Source organism: Python bivittatus, unplaced genomic scaffold, assembly GCF_059951505.1.
Source record: "Python bivittatus isolate LINGU-HERP-01145 unplaced genomic scaffold, Pbiv_v1 ctg000350_np1212, whole genome shotgun sequence".
NCBI classification, from domain to species: domain Eukaryota; kingdom Metazoa; phylum Chordata; class Lepidosauria; order Squamata; family Pythonidae; genus Python; species Python bivittatus.
In genome coordinates, this window is record NW_028277074.1 from 331,009 (window position 1) to 357,186 (window position 26,178).

A 26,178-nucleotide genomic window follows, 5' to 3' on the forward strand; every position below is an offset into this window, starting at 1 on the left:
TTCATTGAAAAAATTGATCCATTCATGCTTACTCTTTGTTTTCTGTTTTTAAATCAATTAGCAATTCATAAAAGAACATACCCTCTTATCCCATGTTCAGTAAGTTTATGTAAGGACCTTTGATGGACATTTTGTCAAAGGCATTTTGAAAATCCAAGTATACAATATCAAGAGGACAATTTCCTTTAATGTGTCTTTCCCTCTGAAGAAACCATGAATATGAACCATATTCATACCTTGGTGAGGTAGAATCACTGTTGATTACTGGATGTACTGGGAAATCTATTTTATTCTTCTACCCATGAAAAATCTGAGGTACACACTTAAAAGAGAAAGAAAAAAAACTTATTCTACTCAGTCATGCTACATAAAATGTTTATTGTAGCCTATGGACTGCAACGTTGTACTTGAGACAAATACAGCAAGCTTGTCCTTATGTTCAGGCTGTCAATTACAATCCTACATAGCAAGTAATTACATTATATCAGTGCCAACACAACTGACATTTGGAAACTAAAAGCCCTTTGGATTTTTTATCAGGATGTTGGTCTTTGAGCCTATTGCAATTGTGTCTTAAAAGGGGAAGAATTTTTTTAATAAGTCCAGGATCCTTCTAACAATAGAAGGATTAACAATTGATTTATGGTTTCCCACAAATATGTGCTTTCTGCAGTTCTACTTCAATCATGCAATTGCCCTCAGTTTCTATATTGGATAGCACTTTGCCATCATTTCAATCTGGTAACATCAAAACAATGTTTTTCTTCTCCACAATTCCCAAACTAATCATTCTGCTTCTTTGTATAAATAATAGCAAAATATACATATATTGCAATGAAGTTTTCAGTTTCTCACATGATCTGATTACCTCCATGTTGAAAAAAATCTGTGTACAGGTAGTCCTCTCTTAATGACCACAATTGGGATTGGCAACTCTGTCACTAAGTGACATGGTTCATAAGCAAGATATCACATGACTGCAACAGACTTATGACCTCACTTCTGCCATGGTCATTAAGCGAATCATCTCCAGTCGTTAAGCGAGACATCATATGAATGCGGCTTGCGATTTTACTGCTGGCTTCTCCATTGACTACTGGTTGGAAGCCAGCTGTGAAGCATGCAGATGACAATCACATGACTGTGGGAACACTGCAATGGTTGTAAATGACCACTGGTTGCGAAGTGCCCAATCTCAATCATGTGACCACAGGGATGCTGCAACAGTCGTAAGTGCAAGGACCAGTCATAAAGTTACTTCTTCAGTGATGTTGTAACTTCGAACTGTCACTAAACAGTGCAGTCATTGAGTGAGGACTGCCTGTATGTGACTCAATCCCAAATATCTGAAAGTTGAAATATAACCAAAGTCTTTATCATTTTGTTCTTTCACTTAAAAAAAAATACAGAGCAGCCATCACAGCCTGAAATTGTAAGTCAAGCAGAATTTCTAGAAACAGAACAGCTAAAAATGGTAAGTGAACATTTTTTCCTGTTAAATACCTTTAAATTGATCTATTGTTATAGAATGTCTAGGAAAGTAGAACAGAAAAGGGACTGTTGTAAAAGAGACACTTCAGTCCACAAAGGGGGGAAGACTCAGAGCAAGTCCACTTTAATTATATTACGTATAAGTTGAGCAAGAAAATTGCTTCCACAGTCTTTCAAGATTCTGTTACACTAATAGCAATAAAGCTCTTTCCAGAAATCCAGGTTGTTCTTATTTCTGAGTTCACCAGCCTCACAGGACCTGACATCTGTGTTATTTTGCTGTTTTTCACATGAATTTAATATGTCAAAGGCAAGTATCATGTTTGGATTTACACAGAAAAGAATATAGCTATAAAATAGAAACATTTTTAAAAGAAGGCTTAAAATTGTGCTACTTATTGGATCATATGCTTCTAAAAAAATCCATCCTACTTAAATTGGCCAGATTTTACAGATTTGTAGAGAAATATAGCTTTCTCCATGGTGAAGTTAATTTATGGAACAAATTGCTACTAAACCTGAAGTAGCTCTTGTTTGTTAGGTGAGACTTCAAAATATATTTTATTAAAAAATAAAAGAATTTTCACACTGATAAGCAATAACTTTTCAAGCAAAATTATTTTCTACATTTGCTATCTAAAAATTTATAAAGATTTCATGGTTTATCTGCGGGATTTGTATGTGGAAAACTATTCTATTCATGACTTTGCTTTCATAGGTATAGTTATTATAATTTAATGGATATCTTATGTATGTGATTTATTTTTTAATTTCATGCAGGATTTATTTTCTTTATAGCCCAGTGATATCTCCATTTATTTTACTGAGAATGTTCAGATAATCAATCCATATATCTAATATCCTTTCATTTATTTCATAATATATCCATGTTCCAGTAGCTATATTAGGATTAAATAATGTATAGAGAGTATATGAGGAATGAGGAAAATGTGACCCTCCAGATGCTGAGATTTTCATAATCTCAAATGGTTAATCATGCTACCGAGAGAGAATTGGAATCCAAATCCCTGCCATTGATTTATTTGAATGTGTGAGCTATCCCATTGTACAAGATCTGGGGTACACAGCTCCATGAAATGAAGACGTGCAAGACAAAATGTTCAGCATTTTCCCTCCATGTAACAGGAAGGCCTTCTGACATCCTATATTTTTCATAGAAATTTGAAGAGAGAGAGAAAAGAAAATAACATTTTCTTCCCATCAGAGAAATGTTTATTATAAACCATTGGTATCTTAGTATACTAATGTTTCTGAGATCAAACATTTCAGGGTCAAGTTATTTTGTGCATTTGATATTTGGGGAGGGATCCTGGGAGTTAGTAGCCACTAGAGAATCAGAGGAATTTTATTTCCTTTTTTTTTTAAACTCATATCCCTTTTAATACTAAATTCAAATGGGAAATAAATAAAATGTGATTTCTCAATCCAGACAGTTCAGATAAGGCAGAGCAGAGTTTAGTGTGAATCCTATACTAGTATATAGGAATTGTAAATGCATAAAAAGCAAGTCATCTGCAGCACAGTTACTACTGTCCCTAGTTATGAGGAAAACGTCTTTTATAATGGTATAGAGGAATAGATGTGTTGGAAATAATACCTTTAAATATACAGGTAGTCCTCGCTTGACAACCCTAATTGGGACTGGAATTTCCATCTCTAAGCAATGTAGTAATTAGGTGAAACATCATGTGACCACACCACTTAGCAATGTCAATTTTGGTAGTCCTGGTTGCAGTCATTAGACCAGGACCGCACTGTTGTTAGGCCACGACCTCACGCTTCTCCTGCCCTTCCGTGTTTGCCTCCACTTCAACTCCCCCCACGTGCCTATATCCCCCCATCTCTCCCCTTTTGGTGACCCTGCACTCTGCCCCCTGTTGCCCCACCACCCTGCGCTCTGCCACCCTGCACTCCACCACCCTGTTGCCCTGCGCCCCCCCACCCCTGCCTCCACTAGCTTACCTTTGCGGTCTTCTTCCTCCTGCTGCTGCTGACGAGGCATATCTGGCCTGGCCCTTGGCCCTGGACAGCAGGGGTGGCAGAGTGCAGAGCAGAGATGGGGGGAAGATGGATGGGGAGAAGTTGAAGCACACCCTGTGGCTGTAAATGCGGGTAGGATGCCAAGTGCCCTAATTTTGATCATATGACTGCGGGGGCACTGCAATGGTCATAACTTCAAGGACCTGGCATAAGTACCATTATTTCAGCACTGTCATAATTTTGAATAGTCACTGAACAAATGGTCTTTAAGTGAGGACTACCTGTATGAACAAATAAATATGCAATCTCCAGTAAGCTGAAATTGATAACAATTCGTGTATTTGAATTCTTAGCTTGGGGAATGTATTACAGAAGATGGTTATCCAGAAGGAAACATAACATGGTTCAAGAATGGTGCTATTTTGCAACATGCTGAAGAAGGTAGGTTTTTGAAAAGTATCTGCATAGTATTCCATGCATGCTTGGGTATCTTCACAAATTAGTTTGAACTAAGATTATTCTAAGCATGGATATCATTAGCCTTGTTAACAATGCTGTAATTAACATGGTAAAAATATCGGTTGGATTTTGTTGTACTCTTTTGACACATTTTTCTCCAATAATTGTTGACACAACCTAAAGTAGTTATTTAAAAGTATTATTATTAATGTCTAATCTAAGAGTCAGTATGGTGTAATGGTTAAGTGCTAGATGAGGAGCCTTGAATTCTAGTCCTCCTTAGGCCCAAAAGCCAGCTGGCTGACCTGGGGCCAGTCACTTCCTCTCAGTCCAAACGAGCTTCAAGCCAGCTGATAGGGCAATCCTCTTTGTTGCATCATGCATCGATAAACAAGTGCAGTGTAAAACACAAATGGACCCTGAAACAATTATGTGGGACAAATGCTAAGAAGAACAATAACATGATGTTTAAAATATAATCTACCAGTAATATACAATAGCTAAGCCCTGTCAATAAATGCCCACCAAAACCAGCAGGTTTGCATGTTTCAAGTCCATTCCATTAGGAAATTTCATCTTGTGAGGCCTAGAAGTGATGCCTTCTCTGTTGTAGTACCTGCCCTATGAATGAGATCTGCCTGATCGTTCTAGTCTTTCATAAGACATTTAAGAGCTTCAAGCACTTGGTCTGGGAAGTTAAACCAGCCTATTTATTGACTGTATGTTAAAATTAGATTGTTTGGGATCTGAGCATGCAGATGCATATTATTATTTTAGGGTTTTATCTGGTATATTATGTTTAGTTTTACATTTTAATTTTTTGTGGACTGCCCCGAGTTACAACTGTCAGTATCTAAATTGTTTAAATGAATAAATTTAGGATTAGACATATGCAAAGTCAGTGTTACTTCCATTTGGAAATCCTAAAGTGAATCGCTATTGGATAAAGGCTTTTCTACATGTTTATGTAGAATTTACACTGTATGTTTGCAAATATCCTTAATCTTGTGAAAATCATGCTTTTTCTTTTAAAAGCTGTTGTCATAAATGAACAAACAGATGTAGATAAAGCCAGTGGACTCTACACCATCAAATCTTCCCTAAAATATAAACCAACAAAGGATGACACTGGTGCACAGTTCACCTGCACAGTGACATATTTTGGGCCAACTGGACAAGAGATGATACGATCAGAATCAGCGGTCTTTGACATTTACTGTAAGTTCATGAATGGTTTACAAAATTAAAAAGCTAACACTTTACTGTCAGATAAATGATAGTAGGTTTAAGATAGGTTTTGCACAAATGATGCAGTTTCCAAAAATCAGAGAAGCATAAATATATGTATTCATGCACACACATGTGTTTGCACTGTCTTGTCTTTCCCCTTTTCAGAAAGGGTGTTTATTCCTTTAAGGTAAGAAGCAAGAGTTAAATCTGCTGTACGCTTGTGTTTCCTAATATTTGACTTAGAGCTAAAACAACCAGATGCTGGGTGATGGAGTTTCATCCCATGTATATATGTGTCTGAGTAGCTTTTCCCAAAGTGGGTATTCTCTGGATATGTAACTTAAGGACCACAAAAAAAAAAAAAAAAGCTGTATATCTGGGTCTTCCTGAAATGCAGGAAGGTTCTTCAGTGATGTTTCACATTTATGCTGTATATGCAGCCACTAAACAGTTGGTGGTGATGTAAGACTTGATAGCACCATTTGGAGAGGAAGACTAGAAGGGCTGAATCAAGACTGTCGAACAAACAGGTGATTTGCCAGTTATGACCACAATATATTTTGCCAAGGTGACTTAAGGCTAGCCCCAGCACTTTTATGTGATACAAACTTCTTGATGCATAATGTTCCACTGCCCTTGCTTCATACAGATTTATTTTACCCTCTCATGTATTTGGGAAAGAGTCGGGTTATTAGCTGGTTTATGTTCCTTTACAGATCCCACAGAAAAGGTTCAGATTGAGATTCTTTCACAAAGAAATACAATTAAGGAAGGTGATAACATTACCCTAAAATGTTCAGGAAATGGTAATCCTCCACCTCAGGAGTTCTTATTTTTCATCCCTGTAAGTATTGCCTATCTGTAAAGCCTAAGTTTTGTGGGAGGCACAATTTGATTTAGATAGGAGAGTGTCTTTTTCACACTATTCTGTTTATGTATCACTTATTTAATTAATCAGTCTCACATCTTTCCATTCCTACCCCCCCAGTTATTTTTAGTTTTCCTCTAAATTTCATTCAGTTTTGCTTCTTAAATTTGTACTAATGCAGTGTATCTTTGTCATCATAAATTTTACATAAAAGTTAGCAAGATAAATAGAGTAAGAGACTCACAATAACACAAAATAATCTGAAAGCATAAGTAAACTTCTACAAAAGTTCTACAGAAAATATAAGCAGACATCTTGTTTTCCTATATTGCAAACTTTTCCATTCAACCTTTTTTTAAAGGGAGAGCCTGAACCAATTAGAAGTTCCAGTCTTTATGTATTGACTGATGTAAGAAGAAATGCGACAGGAGAATACAGATGTTCTCTGACTGATGAAAGTTTGATGGATTCCACTACAGTTACAGTACATTGTAAGTCATTTTCTTTCATTCCTTTTTACAGTTGTATATCATTTTGTAATATGTGCCAAGGTTTTTGCCACGCTCTTTATCTCTTGATCAAATCACACATGGATGTTTCTATCAGAGCTAAGCCAAGACTTTTTAAAAATGCATATCTGAGACTTATTTTAAAAGTTCAGAGGTGTGATTTGTTCCATTCATCTTTTTGTTTTTTCTCTTTTACCTCTAATGTTCTGATTTTGTTTTTAACTGATTAATTGATGTTCAAATTTCATGTAGAATATAAATATTAATTTATTTTATGATCTTTAACATTTGGATTGCTTAAAGCATAAATAAAGAGAACAAACATCATATTATTCCACAGTTATAATGTGGTGGTCTTGTTATTTGGGAGGAACAGAGAGAGAGAGAGAGATCCCAGAGTTAAGGCATAAGGACTGTAATTGTCAGTCACACAAGATGTATGGCTAGGGATGGTCCATTGCAAGGGGCTTCCCTCAGTTGTTATTCTTCTGCATTTTAATGTTTCTAGATGTCAGGAAATGTTGTTGATATACAGTAGGTGCACTTGCTTATGAGTATAATCCTACTTTTCCTATTAGCATTCCTTTATTATATAGGGGAATTAATAGATGTGTGCAAGGAATGTCTGGCTCTTAAAATAATGCCTCATGTGCCAATCCCCATTTGTCACATGACCTGAAAGGATACAGAGAAAATCCAGGGGCCAAGTTAATAAAATACACTATCAGAAACAAAATTGTCATGAGTGCTTTGGGTTCACAGGAAATAATTCAACCCAAAGCACACAAAAACTCTCACTTTTTAACCTCACCTAGAGTGGAATAAGAATGTGGCAGAGATTTATTTCTGCTTGTGCTGATATACCTGTAGGTTTTCTCTCAGATATTTGCTTAACCATATAGGATTTAGTTCATGTAGCAATAAATCTGTCAGTATGCTTATCAATAAAAGTGTATTTCTGAAGGGGAAAAAAATCCTGTTTTTAGTTTGTGCATGCTTGTATCAAAGTAGGCACATTCTTAAAAGAGATTTTAAAATGCAAAAAATGAATATCTTTGTAAAGAGGATTTGCTTCTGAATGCTCACCACTTGTATTTTGTATGTTTTCCTGGCCAGGATTTACAAATGGCTTTTCGTCACACTCCAAAAATAATGGGTGGAGCAGGACAACCTTAACTGAACTATAAATTTTAAATGTTTAGCATTATTATTGTTTGGTCATAAATTTAATAATTTCCCCCTTCTGTCAGATCAAAAATTATTATTTGGTTATTGAAAGTTTCTGGGAGTTGGACCAAGGCTTTCAGGGGCCACATGCGGTCTTTGCGCCCCACACTGTATGTTTCTGACACAGACACAAACACACATTTCTGCTATTGCTATATCAGGAACACCATTTAATCAGTTCAATACTGCAGCTCTTTTATATGAAGCTAATATTAATTTGGAAGTAGATTTATCATAGGAAAATAAATGACAATCTCAAGCTACTTAAGTATGATTCAAGGAGATGAAGATAAATGTGAATAAAATTGGGTAATGCATTAAAGAGAAACTGAAAAGACAACCATTTAGAAAAAAAAAGTGTATTTCATTTTTACTCTAGATGTAGTTTAGCATTTTATTTTTTTCTTAGAAAAAGTTTCAGATTCAACATTATAGTCAGTCAACATGTGAATATATTATATTTCAGTCATCTCTGGGAATTCAGATGTTTGAATTAAAAAATTTAAAAATTCTACATGTTCAGAACTTGAGATTCTGTAGATTATTTGTAGTGAAAGATACAACTGTATATTTTAAATTTCTTGTGTTTGTCCTAGATGTATAGATGATCATAAAGGAACTCTTTTCTTCACATTCATTAATTATAAAAAAATGCTTGTGACATATTAAATAGAGTAAAGCATCTACTAACAATAAGAATGCTGTTATATTAGAACAAGGCTGTGTGTAGTCCAATGTACTACTTCTAATAAAAATTATCCTTCTGTATTTGGAAAGTCTCCCAAAGCGACAGTTCTCCCCTTTTCTTTCTCTCTCTAAAGCAAATTATATTTCACATTCAGGTATTATATAGATGCTGTTATTAGTAATGTTCTCCATTGTTCATGAAACCATTGAATTGTCATTTAATACAATTATGAATTGAACTATGGATTTTATTTATTTATTTATTTGTTTGTTTATTTTTCCTGTTCTGAATCTCCTGAAAATCCACCAGGAATGTGGGTTGTGGGATAGAAATTTAAGAGAATGGAGTCCACAATGCAAACTCTCAGATAAGGTGTTCTTAGTAAGTATCAGCTAGAGACCTGTTCAAGCATGACTTGAGTGATCTGTTTCCTATTATCTTCTTACTCAAGGTTTTCCCCCTCCCCCCATAATCTTTACCTTGGGCGGTAGGTAGCACAAGGCTCTTGTGCTGACAGGAGAGATTCCTAAGAAACTTCTGCTCAGTTGTTCACATTTTCACAGTGCAATCCTAGGCATATCAAGTAAAATTAAATTTCATGGAGCTTTAAGGTAAATTATGCATTGACACACATCAATCTCACTCTTCTTTCTAATTTTAAACACAGTGGTGTAAATATTTTTAAGCACTTCAATAAGTGTTTTACTTATGCTTCCATGTCTGTAGATCAGATATCAATGCAGTAGCACCCTGAATTTATGGAAAATTTAATCTAAGTGGTATACAATAAATTAAAATTTGGTAATTTTTAAATATAGCAACTTTGATCTCTCAATGATCTAGCAGTAATTTTTAAAAATTGAGAATCTGTAGTGTATAATTTTTAAATCACCCAAAAAGAAATCATAGAAAGTAAGAAATCAACTTTGCACTACAGAATGTGTCAAAGCATCTGTCTTTATTTCCACCATATGGAAATGGGGAAAACTCCTGTCATGTAATAGTGTCAATGGTGACTATTGAGCATTTGGTACACCAGGCAGAAGAGTATGCCATTGTAGGGTTTCAATGTTTATAATATCAGACAGACAGACAGACAGACAGACAGATAGATAGATGCAAATAATATAATAAGGATTCAAGGAAACATTTAAAAAAAAAACCCTGTTCTGGGAACATACCATTCTTCAACCTACTTTCATTGCCACAGTGTGCTTAAAGAACTACAGGAATTTTAAAGTGTGCCAGATCAGTCTCTGCTCAAAGTTAGTGGGGTCCCCCCCCAGGTGTTCCTCTGCTGATTAATACTACTTTTAACTAATACTAACTCCATTAAGTTATGGAGATAAGTTATTTTGTCCTGTGCTTTATAACTGTGGAAAATATTTGTTGTGGGGAAGGAAAAAAGAAACACCATAGATTTTAATAAGGACTTACTGTATTGTTTGTTTACATTTATGATCTGCTAGGTAAGCAAGTGCCAAAGTAGATAAGGGAAGTAGAAAAATTAGTCCCGTATCAGTCATACACAGGTATAACTAGTTATAAGCAATGTCAGTTACTTTGGCAACATAAAGTTCTGTGTTTTTCATCTTTCTAAAATGCTTACTCTGGTTTCTTCATTACAACTGTGCAGTAAAAATGTAGATGAAGTGACTCTTCTACATTCTCAAGGGAATTGAGGTTTCCTACTTTCAATGAGATAAGCAAAGAACAATTCTGAGATTTAAGTATTAAACCTTTTGGTACAAACGATTTTACAAAGCCAAAGAATGTCCATATGTTTACCCACATGCATCTAACATTGTTTAAAACAATAATAACTGGGAGCGGGGGGATACATGAAGAAGGACAGATACTAAAAGACTAAAAATCACTAGTAGTAAGCTATGATAGGAATAATAAATATGTGCCATGAGAATTAAAATTCATTCTAATTCTGACAGTGTGGCAATGTTGAATTAAAAAGTTTTAACAACAAACCCAGTAAATTTGATGGTGCTGGTGGTGCTTAGTGAATGGATTAATAACTGAATTAATTCATTCTAATTAATTCTGAAGCTGTTGTAATGCTAGAATATATTATGAATGCAAGCCTGAAGGAGGAAGAAGTTGTGTGAAAATGCCTCTTAATTCTTCTAAACATTGTTTCTTTAAAGAAAAATTACACAGATAGAATACTTCTTACCATTTTCTCATTTCACATATTATTTTTGTTTTGTGAAAATCTTCTTGAAGTAAAAAATGAAGTGTTTCATTTTATGCTACCCAATAATTACCCACACACGCACATTCATTCTCACATACATACACACACATACAGTATATATATACACAAATATAGCACATGCAAATATTTCTGCTGTATTCTTCTGAACATTATTTTCAGTCCTTTTGTGAAAAGTAGTTGACTGAGACTTTGAGAAATTGCAGTTTTAACTGAAATTATCAAATGGTTCTTTTTGCTTTTTTTTAAACTCCCTAAGTAAGCAACATTTATGAACCTGAATGACAATCCTGAATTTCTTCACCATAGATTTGGATTTGTCACTTACTCCCAGTGGAGAAGTTATTAAACAGATTGGAGAAGCATTGCCTGTATCCTGTACAATTTCTTCCAGTAGAAATGCTACCGTGTTCTGGCTGAAGGTAAGTAATTTTAATTTGGCTGTTCTTAACAAATTCCTGTATCTGGAATGGTGATTCTTTAAAGTTCATAAGGGCCTAAATGATATGGAGTGCATAGCCTAAGGCCAGACCAAAAGTACCCCTCTGAAATAATTCTGTACAGACTTCAGAACCCTTCTAAAATTGTTTCCTAAATTGTATGTTTAATATGCAGAAGGAGGACGTTATTAAACATGTGCAAAATAATATTATCTGCATTTATGTTGTTGTTTAGTCGTTAAGTCGTGTCCGACTCTTCGTGACCCCATGAACCATATTGCGCCAGGCCTTCCTGTCCTTCACTGCCTTCCTGAGTTTGCTCAGTTTCATGCTCATTGCTTCAGTGATGCTATCTAACCATCTCATCCTCTGCCATCCTCTTCTCCTTTTGCCTTCAATCTTTCCCAGCATCAGGGTCTTCTCCAAAGAGATCTCTCTTCGCATTAGGTGACCAAAGTATCTGAGCTTGAGCTTCATTATCGATCCTTCCAATGAGCAATCAGGATTGATTTCCTTTAAGATTGACTGGTTTGACCTCCTAGCAGTCCAGGGGACTCTCAAGAGTCTTCTCCAGCACCACAGTTCAAAGGCATCAATTCTTCTGCGCTCAGCCTTCTTTATGGTCCAGCTCTCACAGCCATACATTACTACTGGAAAAACCATAGCTTTGACTATGCGGATCTTTGTCGGCAAGGTGACGTCTCTGCTTTTTAATATGCTATCTAGGCTTGCCATAGCTTTTCTCCCAAGGAGCAAGCGTCTTTTAATTTCATGGCTGCAGTCTCCGTCTGCGGTGATCTTGGAGCCCAAATAAATGAAGTCTGTTACTGCTTCCATTTCTACCCCTTCTATTTGCCAGGAATTGATGGGTCCAGATGCCATGATCTTAGTTTTTTTAATGTTGAGTTTCAAGCCAGCTTTTGCACTCTCCTCTTTCACCCTCATCAAGAGACTCTTTAGTTCTTCTTCACTTTCTGACATTAGGGTGGTATTGTCTGCATATCTGAGGTTGTTGATGATTCTCCCTGCAATCTTATATCTGCATTTAACGTAATGTTAAATTTATTCAATCTTGGGAACAGCTTCCTAACTGTTAGAGCAGCCTGACCCAGAACCAGTTAAAGCTGTCAGATCCTCAAGCAGGTATTTACTTTCCTGAAGGTTTGAATGAGAATCTCCCATAAAATGGCTTCATGAACCAATATGGCCCTTTAACTTTAAACAATGAAAAACAGCAACTACGTTGCTTCTGTTTGCTCAGTTTCCCAGCTGCTCCTCAGCATAACACTTGCACAGAAGTCTCTTCTGGCTTTGGTAAGCTCTGAAGAATGCTGAGAGTAGGTTCAAGGCAGTGCTGTCCTCTCAACTATTTCTGCCGCCACCTGCCAGATCCAGTGCACCTCCATGTAAGAGACATTTGAAAGGTTTCAAGAAGATGCAAAGTTGAAGCATATTTGCAATTGTCTCTTCACTTTGATGAAGAAAATCAGGTTGACTCTGAACTGTGTGCTTTTCATTAAAGTAAATCTAAATCACTTTGTTTAGGCCTAAAACTAATTACCCCCAAAACAGGTGGGCTTCTCTTTACTGGATGTGTTTAAACAGAGACTAGACAGCCATCTGTTGACTTCAAATTTATTGAAGGACATTACAAGCCCACCTACATGATGTCTCTTATCCTAAGCATCCTATTCCTGCTGGATAATACTGTTTCAGAAGTCATATCTGTAATGCTCTTTTTAGATCACACTGAAACCTGTCTTTCTTAAAGTGTAATTACATATTCTTCTGTAGACTGTGTTGTAGTTTAGTCTCCATTAAAAATTGACATTTGGTTATTGATTGTGATATTATGCTTATCAAACCACATCAATGAGAGAAAGTTTCTAAGATTTCAGTGATAAAGGAAATAAAACTGGACCATTCCAGCTAGAAAGCAAAAGGACAACAGTGTACTTACACCCTTTTCATTTCAGAAGTACATAAGAGCAAGAAGAACAAGAACTCTGAAAACTCAGTTTCAATTTTAATTTTCTAGGAGTGGAAATTTAGAAAGAAAACATTAACTGGCCTTATTAATTGGTTGGGGAATAAAGAGTTACTGAATGTGTACATATGTGAAATGTTTTAGGAGAGGGGATTACATTGCTATGACCTGTTCCAATGACAAATATATGATTGAAAAGTAGATAAAAATATTCTTATTGATAAATATAATAATAAGAGTCAAGATGTACTGTATTATTTTTTCTAAAACATAAAAATCAGCAATAGTTTATTTTATTTTACTTTATTTTTGATGACAGATAATGTAAATATGTGTTGTTTTTATTTAGTATTAAATACAGTTCGGTTGGAGAAACAATAAAAATTGTCTGCTACTACTGTCTAAGTGGTTAACTGGAACTAGTTGTGTTGAAGGACTTTGTTGTTGTTTCCTTGAAGAAAATAGGTTATTATATATAAGGATATGGGCAATTTTTTTACAGGATAATAACAGAATGCGGTCAAGTCCTTCTTTTTCAAGTTTGCAGTACCAAGATGCAGGAAATTACATCTGTGAAACAACTTTACAGGAAGTTGAAGGCTTAAAGAAAAGTCAAATTCTGACACTGATAGTACAAGGTAATGTAGACTCTTACCATCTCATACTGTTGTGTCTACTTTGTATGTTGGTACATAATTATGAAATGCCCATTAGATATAAAATAACCATCAAAGTCTAACACTGCAAATAGAAATATAATAAAACAGAGTTTGGCTAGCTTTTAAGAAATAACAGTATTTTATCCAGTTTAGCTTGTGTGTGTGTGTGTGTACATACATACACACACATACTTTTTTAAAAAATGGGCTTGAATATCTAAATTAATTGCTTTCAAATTTGTACTGTTTAATAATTGTATTTTGATTGGTGTTGAGTCTCTTAGTGCTTCAGTACTAAGAATGTAGCAATAAATCAATAAATGATTTTAAAAATTCTTTTGCATTTTAAGGAAAGCCTCAGATCAAAATGTCAAAGAGAACCAGCACAGATGGATCTTATAAAACTATAGCCTGTCACGTAGAAGGATTTCCCAAACCTGCAGTACAGTGGACTAGCAGTGGAGGAGTCATAAATAAAGCAAGTAATTTTCTCATTATTGTTTGCATGTTCATTTCAATTTCTGTAAATACAGTATTATTTAAAAACAAATGTTAACAAAAAAATAATGTAATGTGTTTTATCTATTCTTTTAATAAATTTATATCATTGCCCAAGCCATATATATAACTCTGGGCAGATAAAAACAGAGTAATTGTAAATACAAATACCATAAAATAGTAGCTGAGAACACTCACAGCATCCCACAACCAATATAACCAAGACGTGGAGTCACCCATGCTATTAGGCCCCAGGCTTGATGGCAAAACCAGGTTCTTAATGCTTTGTGAAAAGTCAGCAGGGTCAAGGCAAGTCTGATCTTGGGGGGGATGATGTTCCAGAGGGTGGGTACCATGGCAGAAGAGGCTTTCTTCCTGGGTCCCACCAGATGGCGCTCTCTCTCTAGTTACTTACTACATTACAGGTAGTCCTCAACTTACGACCATTTGTTTAATGACCATTTGAAGTTATAACAACACTGAAAAAAGTGACTTACGACTGGTCCTTACAATTATGACCTTTGCAGCATCCCCACGATCATGTGATCAATATTCGGGTGCTTGGCAACTGGCATGTATTTACGATGGTTGCAGCATCCCAGGGTCACACGATCAGCATTTGGGACCTACCCAGGGGGCTTCCGATGAGCAAAGTCAATGGGGGAAGCCGGATTTGTTTAACGACTGTGTGATTCACTTAATGACCACAGTGATTCACTTAACAACCACGGCAAAAAAGTAAAATTGGGTGCAACTCAATGACTGCATCGTTTAGTGATGGAAGTTCCAGTCCCAGTTGTGGTCATAAGTTGAGGACTACCTGTATCAATATACAATTAACTTAAGCCACAAAAAGGTAGAAAAGAAAATGAAGGTGTAGTACCCTCGTAAAAATACTTGCTTAGAAATTAATTACAAAAAGTTTATTTATGTGTTTAAATAATTTACAAGGCCACCCAGCTCATAATTTATGACTCTGGGTAGTGTGCATCAACAAATTAAAAAGCAGACAAAAAACAAATCAAACAACCAATAATATAAAAACAATGTAACAAAGCACAGTCATACTCACAGCCAAGGGAAGGCACAAGGTTTTCAACAGTTCCCAGCATGTATAATATTGTCACCAAAACTGCACTGACTTTTCAATAGGGTAAATTACCTTTAATTTATATATATTATGGAATTAACTGGATCATAAACTATGCAAATTAAGACTTTTATTAATATATATGAATAACCAATAAGAAAACCAGTGGTTAAAGCACCAGGCTAGAAAGCGGAGAACTGTGAGTTCTAGTCATGCCTTAGGCATGAAGCCAACTGGGTGATGTTGGGCTAGTCACTCCCTCTCAGCCTGGGAAGCAGACAACAGCAAACCACTTCTGAAAATATTGCCAAGAAAAATGCGTGGACCAGTCCATAGAATTGCTGGGGTCAAGACTGTTTCAAAGGCACAAAAAACAAAGCAAAACCATCCCAATAATAAAGTTCTCAGGGAGAATTTTGTAATAGAAAATAGAAAGCTGTAGATCTGGAGACTACAGCTGCAGATATACACTAAGTAATGGATGGAAATGAACCTACAGGATAAGTCTTAAAACAAGTTGCTGTGTACACAGACACATACATCAAGATAAATATTTAGTCAAAGAGAGTAATTAAAAGTGAGTAGGCATCCACACTCACAAACCTGTCCCTGCAGGTTCTTTCTACTTAAATAACTTTTTAAAAAATTTGTTTCCAGACAGAAGAGACTAAATATGTCAATGGAAAATTTATTAGTAAAATCAGAATTGCTCCTGAAGAGAATGTTACATTAACCTGTATTGCTGAAAATCTACTAGAAAGAACTGTGACCTCTTTGAATGTATCTGCTAGTAAGTACATCTATTTATTGTTAATATATTAAAAAGAGAGAGAGATGAGAAAAAGACTAAGGGTGATCATTTTTCATTATCCATGTACCTTTACATAAACAGCTATTACTATGCTTGTTCTCTTGTGAGTGGCTCCATGTTAGAAATTTGTTTATGAGTTGCTTCATTGTCCTCCCATTGACAAAAAAAGAGTGTATATTAGCATCTTATTTCTTAGAACTGTTTCACCGTGGCAATTTCTGATATTTGTTATTTTTTTCCAGAAGATCCACAGAAATGCAAATGAATGTGGTTGTACTTACACACTGCTAGCTGATAAGTCTCCATACTATCAAATTCCACAATAAATCAGAGTTCATGGTGTCTTGGTTTTTCATATTTCATTTTCTGTCATTTTTTTAAATTCTTGTAATCTGAGAACTACCTGTTTTCTTCTTAAAAGAGCAATCCTATAGGTGGGTGGACATCTAAAAGCAGAGGAACCACCTAATCCAAGCCTTGCTTGCATCACAGTAACAGGGTAGAAGAGATGGAAATGCAAAGTTTTCCTTCCATCTGTTCCATATGGACATATTCTTCCCCTTGGTTGTTCAATAAATAGGTTAGTGTAATTAACCAAGAAATACATTCGACTGAATTCATTGAGACTTGCTGCTATGGTAGAGTATTGTTAAGATGACAACCAGTTACCAGTTTTAAATCAAAACAATGCTACTTCAGACCTGGAGTAAATTATCTCTCCATAATGTATGGTTATAACAGAATACGTTGAGAAGTTTCTGTTTTCATTTTTTAAATGTAATTTAGGGTGCTCTCAGAACCAAGAGCCATTAATGATAGTCAGTCACTCTTCTTCAGTGCATGTAGTCTTTGAGCTTTTCATTTTTCTTCTATTCAGCATAGGACTAATGAAAAAGCAGCTATTATTGAATATGCAATTTAGCAGTGGTTCTAAAATAGGTTCTGTAGTGGCACTCTGATGAACATTTTATATTATCAATTCACTTTGAATCATTCTATTAAACCAGTCCTTTTTCCTTAAGAGATTACCAACTGTGCACAATTTCTTGCTATAGGAATGGGAAGGAAACTTTGTGATCCAAGTTTCCTGTGCTTTTATTTAAGAAAGAAACTAATGGATGAATATGCACTATGAACCCAATACACAATTTGAGCGTGACAAGAAGAACTATAGTCATTGTCACTAATTAAATCATACAACATATTCAGTAGGTCCCTTTAACACACAACTACATACAATATGAAGAAATCATAACAGTAATTAATGCTACTGTTGAATTATCTGTTTCTTTTGTGCCAGCATTGAACTTTGATTATTTTTAGCATGCTGTCTCCAAGAAATATAAAAGAACATGTGAGGACTTAATATAACAAATAAATAAGTGTACAGTTTCTGCACAGTAAACAATTACCTAGCTATACAAATTATTAACTATTCAAAGAATAAGCTTATCCTATTATAAAGATTTACTTCTATATCTAGAACATTTTTGTACTATCCACCGTGTCCAAATTCCCCAAATATATAAATTATATCATTTTCTGTTATGCAGTCAATACTATGGGATTTGCAATGAGGCTATCTAAGGCAATTCCCATGAATTATTTGATGCCCTTCTCAGTCTGTGAATGGACTCCAGAAGAGTTGATCAAAAAACGTTTTTCTAAATTCATCCAATGGTGCTAAAGTTTAATCAACTCTCTCTCTACAGTAATAAAGTGATGAAAAGTCAGAATGCATGACAGAATAACACATAAATACTTCTTCTGACTAGGCATTTATAAGATTAAACTTGTCATTTTTAGAATAAAGCACTTTCACAGAATGCATTATAGATACAAAATAAAGATTGCTGCCTTAAAAATAAGATTAATCATTTTGTTATGTGGCTGATGCTGCATTAAGAACATTTGGGGCTCAGCTGAAATATAGATTGTTAAACATCATAATAGATGGAAATTTTGAAGGTGACTTTTAGATATCAGCAGCTTTATTTTGTTGTTGTTGTTGTTCCTTTGTTTCAGTAAGTATTCCAGAATCTGATGAACCAGAAGAAAAAAATGGTAAGAACATAAAGATATACCACATTTAACACTATTAATTCAAAAATGTTATACTCATTTTTCTGGATTAAGGGTAAAGTTCTAAAAAGGAAAATAAATAGAAGTTATCTAAATGTAGGTTATACTGCTGCACATTTAAAGTAGTACTAATGTTAATACATCAATATGTAAAATAAATACAGAGTTCAACTCAAAGATCATCATACTATATTCATTGGAATCAGTGGAACTTTAATAATGTCTAAAGTCTTACTGATTTCAAAAAGTCAACTTTTGCCTAAGTCTAGCTCTAACCTATACAGCATAGAGCTGTATTTATGGGGGAAAAAAAACTTTCATTTCCAAAAAAACATTTCCAAAAAATGTACTTTTCCATAAATTTATATTGCTGTTCATATGGAACTAATATGAGTATTTAATATTTAGTGTTTAATATTTAACAGTATTTAATTTTAGTATTTAATAAAGAAGGCTGTAATCCTCAAATCATTTATTCCAAAATCAGCAATATTTACCTCTTAGTTTTGCAGCACCATATCACTATGTATACAAATTATACTTTATTATACAGACTTAACTAAGAACTATTTTTTATTTTGTAGTAAAAAGTGCAGATAAAGATTTTATTGTAGGGGAGCAAGAAGTTGAAACCCTTCATAATCTATTTGAAGATCCCAGGTAGGTGCAGTACTGTAATGGCAACTGATCAAATTGACTAGATCAGGGTTCCTCAACCTTGGCAGCTTTAAGACAGGTGGACTTCAATTCCCAGAATTCCCCAGCCAGCAAGGCTGAGTGGGGAATTCTGGGAATTGAAGTCCACCTGTCTTAAAGTCTTAAAGGAACCCTGGACTAGATAACCAAGAATCCAGCTTTTAAACAAGATTCTAAACAGGATCCAATAGCATATGATATACAATGAAAGAGATCTATGAACACTTCTATGAGCAGCAATATTGCCAAATCTGGGTTGAGATTTAAGGCGAAGTAGAAAGTATTTGGCAGTTTCGGTGGCTGTTCTGTTTTTCCTTTTCTTTTCCTTCCAGAACTGGAAAATCCCAAAGTCAACAAGCCTTGAAAGCATACTCGGTGGAAGTCTGCTGGGAGTGAGGCAGGAACAGCTTTGGATTAAAGTAAAAAACAACCTCCCTAAGGCTTCAGATGATAGGAAAATAGCTAAGCTAAATATATTCCTTCTTCCCACTGCTCACAGTGGGAGATAAAATGTAAAAATCCCTCATTTCGCAGAACTCTGATTTGGGCATAGGATTGCTCTGCCTACTTCTAAAGCACCAAAGGTAGATTTTCAGACAGTTCTCAGACTGCAAAAATCTCATTTGTAAAATCTCAGAAGAAATCTTTGTGCCATCCTTGTGAAGTAAGGAGAAGTCCAAAATGGTTGTAAGGCAAATGATTTAAGGATTGCAGCCGAGATACCATTGTACTGTAAAATATGTATGCTCTCATAATGATAGTTTTTGTTGCTGTTGTTCATTTCAAATAAGCTTTTGAATTTAAAAATGCCTTTGGATATTATAATCTATAGTGAGTGTTCCATATTTTATTTCTTCAAAACACTCCATCATCACTTTCTTCTTTTGTTTTAGACGATAATAGGGAAAATATTAATGATCAGGCAAAATTAATTGTGGGAATCGTGGTTGGTCTTCTTCTAGCAGCCATGGTTGCAGGTGTTGCTTACTGGCTATGCATGAAGAAATCAAAGTAAGTCTTCACTAATAACATTCTTTACATTTCATAGTGATAAAAATATGTTATCTCACCAAATCTGCTTGTATACTATTCCGTAAAAAATAGGCAGAAATACGTTTTTATGTGTTTATTTGTCTAAAAAAAAATATCTTGCCCTTTATCTAGAGTAATTCCATGGCAGTTTGCAGATTTTAAAAAATCTATAAATATATCAAGTACAAAAAGACAATGAGACAGCACCAAAAAATATGCTGGTGTAGGTTTTCGCAGCTGATATGTATGTGTATATAAAGATAAATCATCCCCAGTGGGAAAAGTGTTTCTCCCTTATATTGAGGGTACAGATCAAATTGGAAAATTATTGGAGAAACACAGTCTAAAAACCATCTACAAACCAATTAAGAAAGTCCAAGTAATGATTCAACCACCTAAGGATGGGAGAAATCACTTTCATCATCAGGAATTTATCACCTCCCCTGCACTTTGGGCAAGTATATATTGGGGGCCCCTGAACAGAGTATTTCTATTAAAAGAACACAAGAGGCATTGCTGGCTAAGACAGCCTGAAAAATCAGCTGCTGTATAGTAGAACACACATTGTTACATAATGGATACAAAATCCAATTTAAAGACACACAAGTACTGGCAACTGCATCAAGCCGTCATTTGCAACTGCATAGAGAAACTGTCAAGATTCACAAACATTTCAGCACTCTAACAAGAGGGAAGAGAGTCTAAAGGTCAACAAAGCCTGGATTCCAGCTTTACGCTATACCAAGATCAAGCAACCTCTAATTATCCAGTTTCAAGAATCTACAGCAGTTTCAACTGAAAACACACACACACATACACACACAGGCTAATCAGGAATTAATTGTCTTGGAATGTATTCAATTAGATTGAAAATTCACCTGTATGAATCAGGAACCAGCTTTCTCAAATTCCCATGGCACAGTCCAATTAGAGATTAGTTTGAATGGAAAGATCAGGCAGAAGCTAGATTACCTAGTTACAAGAGCCCAGTCAGTGCCTGTTAGTTGCCTGTGAGCTGCTGATTAGTATGCTACGGGGCAGATCAGTTTGCGTCTGAAGATGCTGGCCGCAGTTGCCAGAAGAATGTCAGACTACCAGAAATTAGACTCTGGCCATTTAGCCTCAAAGCCCCCCATCACCATTTGACAATACATAAAAAATGTGTATAAATAGTTCAGAAACTGGAGCAAGCAGAACCGCTTTTTTCCAAAGCAGCATTAGTATCTGCATTTCTTTTAATCCATAAACAAAATGCTATATTACAAAAAGCATCCTCTCTGTAATCTTTATCCTCTTTGGTTACGATGATGAAAGTACATAAAAAAAAGCATTAGTAGACACAATTTAGTGTATTGGGAATGGGGCTGTTGCAAAGACATTTGTTATCCAGTGCTGATCTAAAAATAGCAGGCTATCATTATGGGAGTAGTCCCTTCTCTAACCATTTGGTCCAAGCTGTTAGGACTAATCGGTTTGAATGTTGTAACTAACCAACAAAATTGTTTAAAAATGAGCAGATACTGTGGTATCTTGAAGAGTACTTGTTAAGTAGAAACAATTAATCACCATAGGTATTACTTTTCACTCACGTGTTAATTACAGTATCTCTAGGTAATTGCAGTGATCATGCCGTAATTGTAATTAATTCATTTGGATCTTTAATAAGACAAAATAGGGCATCATATTGTCAGAGTAATAGTTATCAGTATGTACTGTATTCCCATGGCCTGGAGTTGACTGTTATGTGTATGAGTTGTTGGGTTGCCTTAATGCATGTTAACTGAGCCTCAGTGTACATGAAGTTCTGTGGTATAGCTCACAAAGTCATTCTTTTATGAAAAACTAAAAAAAAAAAAAATTAAGATATGGAAAGACCTTTGGGCTAGTTTATGCATTTTTTTTCCTTTGTAGGAAAATGCTATTTTATATATAAAATAAGGTTTTATTCAGCTGATGTTTGGCATCACGTATTAGCATTATTTCTCAGCCATTTAATATATCATGACACTCTAAAAAATTCAGTAAATTGTGTTCCATCTATTTGCTTATTTGTAAAGTAAGTCAAATAACCTCTGTTATTTAGCAAACAGTTAATGTTTAAAATGTCAAATGTTTACTATTCAGGGACTTGAGAGTATGTTTGAAACAAGCCAGGCTCAATTTCTAATGTGTTCATTAGGAAGAAAAGAAGAGGAAATAAAAATCACTTTTTCCTATACCTTATTATGCCCTTTGCTTTGGATATCTCCCATCAGTTTTGCCTGGAAAAACTGGGTGGAGAAGAGTTTTTGTTTTTTTTAAGAACCCATTAGCCTGCAAGCTGCTTTCCACAGTTACTCACTGTGAGTTGAAGTAAGCAGGGACTCCATTCAATGTGGGGGGTTTGGTTTAGCAGTGATCTGTTTAGCTTTTGGGGAAGGTAACTGCTGAGGAAAAACATTGACACTGCTGAGTCTAAATTCTTCTTCCTCTTTCTGTCAGTCAGTTATTCATCTTCAGTTTACTTTGTCTTGCGTCTCCTCACAGTTAATAATAAAATGCCAAAGTGTCAATTGAGTGTTAAACCATAATAAACAAAATCTGATAGAGGTTGCTAAGTTCCTAAGAACACCGTTATATGAATGTAAAACTTCTCTTGTCTTTGTTTAATCCTTTTACTTCCCATCCAGCAGCCTGAATTCTTTCTTCATTGGTTGGGTGTCAGTGATACTAACCCTTTTCCAGACTTGACATTTTACTTACTTATGTCATGTCAGAAGCAGGAAAATCATGTGCTTGTTAGCCTTTGGCTTTATTTCCATCCACTTATACGATTCTTAGAAGAAGAATGGGGAACCTACAGCCAGAAAGAGGTTGCTGGTCTAAATCCAATAATGCAAGACTCCAGGTCATTTGGAAGCCTTCATGCATACACGAAAGTCATCTGCTGTGTAGGAAGTCCTCTCCTATGTACAATCATGCTGTACCCATGGAATACTGGCTGTCCATTGAAATCACAGCACAGCTTTATAAGGAAGAACAGCTGTTCATTTCTGTGGTCAGTTCTACTTGTGAGCATTCTGCTTAAACAAGGCTTGAGTTAGTTTAATTACAGTGAGGGAAGTTGCTTTCCAAAACTAAACTAAACAAGTAACCTTGCATTGTGACCATTTCTATTTTTTTTTCATCCTGATTTTTTCTGCCTATTTTATCAGTAGCAGTAGGATAGACCAGTCAAAAGAAGTTACATAACAGCTAAGTTCAAGAGATGTTGGTATTCTTTAAAGTACATATTTAGGCAAAACTAATTATATGTCTTTGTCTTGGAAGATTTTGAAATACCTTTGAAATACTACCCTACCATTTAATTAACTATACTACAATTTAAAACACATATGATTATGTTGCAAGGGCATACTACACAGACACACGTGCACACACACACACACGTGTCATGTTATATCACATTCTCATTTCTGTGACTTTCATTGGCTGATATCTAAGAAGGATGAGGAAACTGATATTAAGACACCTCAAACATATTTTAATGACATAATTGTGTAGAAGTTATGACTGCCCATTTATCTCACCATAAATTAGAGCTTAGGTTTTAAATGCTTTCTGTCTTGCTTCAAAATTTAGTCCAGCACTCTTATTACATACACCAGTGTAGGATTAATTTTATATCTTTATGTCATGGTAATCTGCCCTTACACTGCTCTTACTTAGGTATTATTTATATTGTTATCCACACAGTCTATTCTCTTTTTATTTTTTTAAATTTATTTCTTAATTTATTTCTTTAAATGTTTAAAAATGATCAGTCAGCTAATTGTCCCTCTAGATTTGCAGTCCTATTGCTGAACGTGATCCCTTTGCTTTAAAATATTAACAGTGATGTTTTATTGCCTGCAATAATAAATATAAATGTGTTGTCAGTAGTTCAAGTTCATTTCTGAAGAGGGCCAATTCATTTATTGTGAGATTATTTAAAACTGATAATGAAAGTAACAGAGATTATGTTTGGAACTGAGTGTTGCTAAATTATAGATAATTACCAGGGCTATCATTTTAGAATAAACCTAATCACTGAAAGATTATTGCAGGTAATCTATTTTCATCATGAATGTATGCCATAATATAAATAATTGTTGCTGCTTTTATGAAAACAGTGACAACATATTTAACAAAATAAGATTCAATAGAAACAGCTGTCCAGGAAGATGGAAGTGCTTTCTATTTTTAAATGTTTCTGTAATGCACAACCCATTCCTTAATTTTGGTTTCCCTATCAATCACCTCTCTCAAGTACTTCTGAACAGTTATTCACATCATGTCTGTGATGCAGGAGGCAAAAAAGATACTTTTCTATGTTGTTTTTGGTCTCTGTTGTTTTAATAACCACCCCCCACACACACACACACCTTTGGCAAGACATTAATATATGACATTGAAAAGGGTGATTTTAGATTTATAGCTATTCATCAAAATGTGCTGTACTTTCCATTAAGAACAAAATTATTCCAAAATGATTGGGCCTTAATGAGAAGCTCAGATATACCTCAGTGTTGTTATAGTATCCAAGCCGTACCAAGTTGTACCTATAGCTATAGCATAATTTATTTGTTATATGTCTACGTATTATTTATAGCTATAACATGGTTTCTCTGTGATATGCCTTTATATTATTTATGACTGCAATGAGTTGGATAAGCTTATTTTAAAAGTTTGGCCATTTATTTCATACTGAAAATGTTAGCTAGAATCTAAATTGTGCTTTATCTGGAAAGAAAGTCCAGTAAAAACATACATCCAAGTACAGTAGAAGTATTCATGGTGGACAGCAGAATTACATTTGAAGTGTTTGGAATTAGAAAAGTGAAGCTGTTTGTTGCAATTAAAGAGTTCACAATCATTTAGGGCCAGTGGGGACATTTGGAATGTTGACACATCTTTTGGGTGAGTTCATAGAATGTCTGCCGTGAAGTGTTAGTAAAGATTACAACAATAAAATGAAGGCAGTACAGCTTGAGTGAGCTTCCTCCCATGAGCCATTACTAATAAATTTGACTCCTCTGAAATTGGCAAGTTGAGCTTCATATGGCTTTCAGTTGAAACCTACAGCATTTCTCTATGCTTTTTCTACAGCCAAACCAGTGAGAAATGCCAAGATTTTTTTTTTTTTAAAGATACTCATCTAACAATATACAAAATGATAGAGGTATACTGAGCTTCTAACTTTCCTGGTACGTGCAATTAATATACAGTCAGGTATAAAGCATCTATGTTAGAAGCTATCTTAGAAAGTAGAAATTGCTGCAAAGATCAAAGAGATTGCAAATGAGGGAGGGAGGGAGGGAAGGAAGGAAGGAAGGAAGGAAGGAAGGAAGGAAGGAAGGAAGGAAGGAAGGAAGGAAGGAACTCTCCAGTGTTCTGTCTAAAAGCTTGTGGCATATTTCATTAATTCCCTTGGATTTGCTTATCTGATATTATGGCCCACTTTTCCATCTAGCAAATAAAGACTAGGATCTTTCACTAAGAAATATACCAGCAGATTTTCTGTAAACAAGAAAAATACAATCTTTCTCCCTTTGTAATTCAATTCCCATTTGTTGCCTTTCTTGTTCATTTCCCTGAATCCTGCTCTTTCTGCATTAACTCTTTAAGAAAGCTTGGTATTATCATCTTGTAGATAGATGAATGGAAGGTTTGTAAGTTAGAATAACTTCTTTAGTATGTGCAGTACATCTGATAGTAAACTTAAATTTCCTAGCACTAGCCACTGCTTTCCATTTCAGTTTCCCTTTGTATTATGAAGTGTTACATATTGATGGGGTTATGCAAAACCTGCAGAGTTAGAGTTGAATTGTAAAAACATTCTTCTCTGTGTATATGTGTATTAGATACAGATTAGAAAAGTATATCCTGTGCATTTTTGTGTATATTTCCTTCTCTCCATTTCATATGTTCAATTCTAGTTTTCTGTTTTTGTTTTTGTTTTAAATTATAGGGATACATTTGTCCATCTTATGTCTGTTGGTGTAAGATTTATACCAAAGTAATATAATGAAAATGGGTTGTATGCTTATTACTGGGGACAGCCTTTAGTATTTTTTTTTTTTAGAAACAAACACTATATAACAACATCAACATGAGCTGGAATGAATTAGCAGGAAAAGAAAGAAGCAGCACCAAGGAATCTAA

General features: G+C 35.0%; 1 protein-coding gene across 3 annotated transcripts in view; it reads left to right on the top strand.

The window, feature by feature from the left end:
- ALCAM (activated leukocyte cell adhesion molecule) overlaps positions 1-26,178 on the top strand; it is a 125,696-nt gene that overhangs the window by 95,197 nt on the left and 4,321 nt on the right. For 2 of the 3 annotated variants that reach the window (XM_088144467.1, XM_088144469.1), the window contains exons 4-14: positions 1,410-1,474; positions 3,846-3,933; positions 4,987-5,169; positions 5,898-6,025; positions 6,411-6,540; positions 11,010-11,122; positions 13,630-13,765; positions 14,137-14,268; positions 16,036-16,164; positions 18,211-18,249; positions 19,857-19,974. In XM_088144467.1, the coding sequence (XP_088000593.1) occupies positions 1,410-1,474; positions 3,846-3,933; positions 4,987-5,169; positions 5,898-6,025; positions 6,411-6,540; positions 11,010-11,122; positions 13,630-13,765; positions 14,137-14,268; positions 16,036-16,164; positions 18,211-18,249; positions 19,857-19,974 (1,261 nt within the window). The remainder of the gene's footprint in view (positions 1-1,409; positions 1,475-3,845; positions 3,934-4,986; positions 5,170-5,897; positions 6,026-6,410; positions 6,541-11,009; positions 11,123-13,629; positions 13,766-14,136; positions 14,269-16,035; positions 16,165-18,210; positions 18,250-19,856; positions 19,975-26,178) is intronic. The other variant, XM_088144468.1, reaches the window with a different exon arrangement.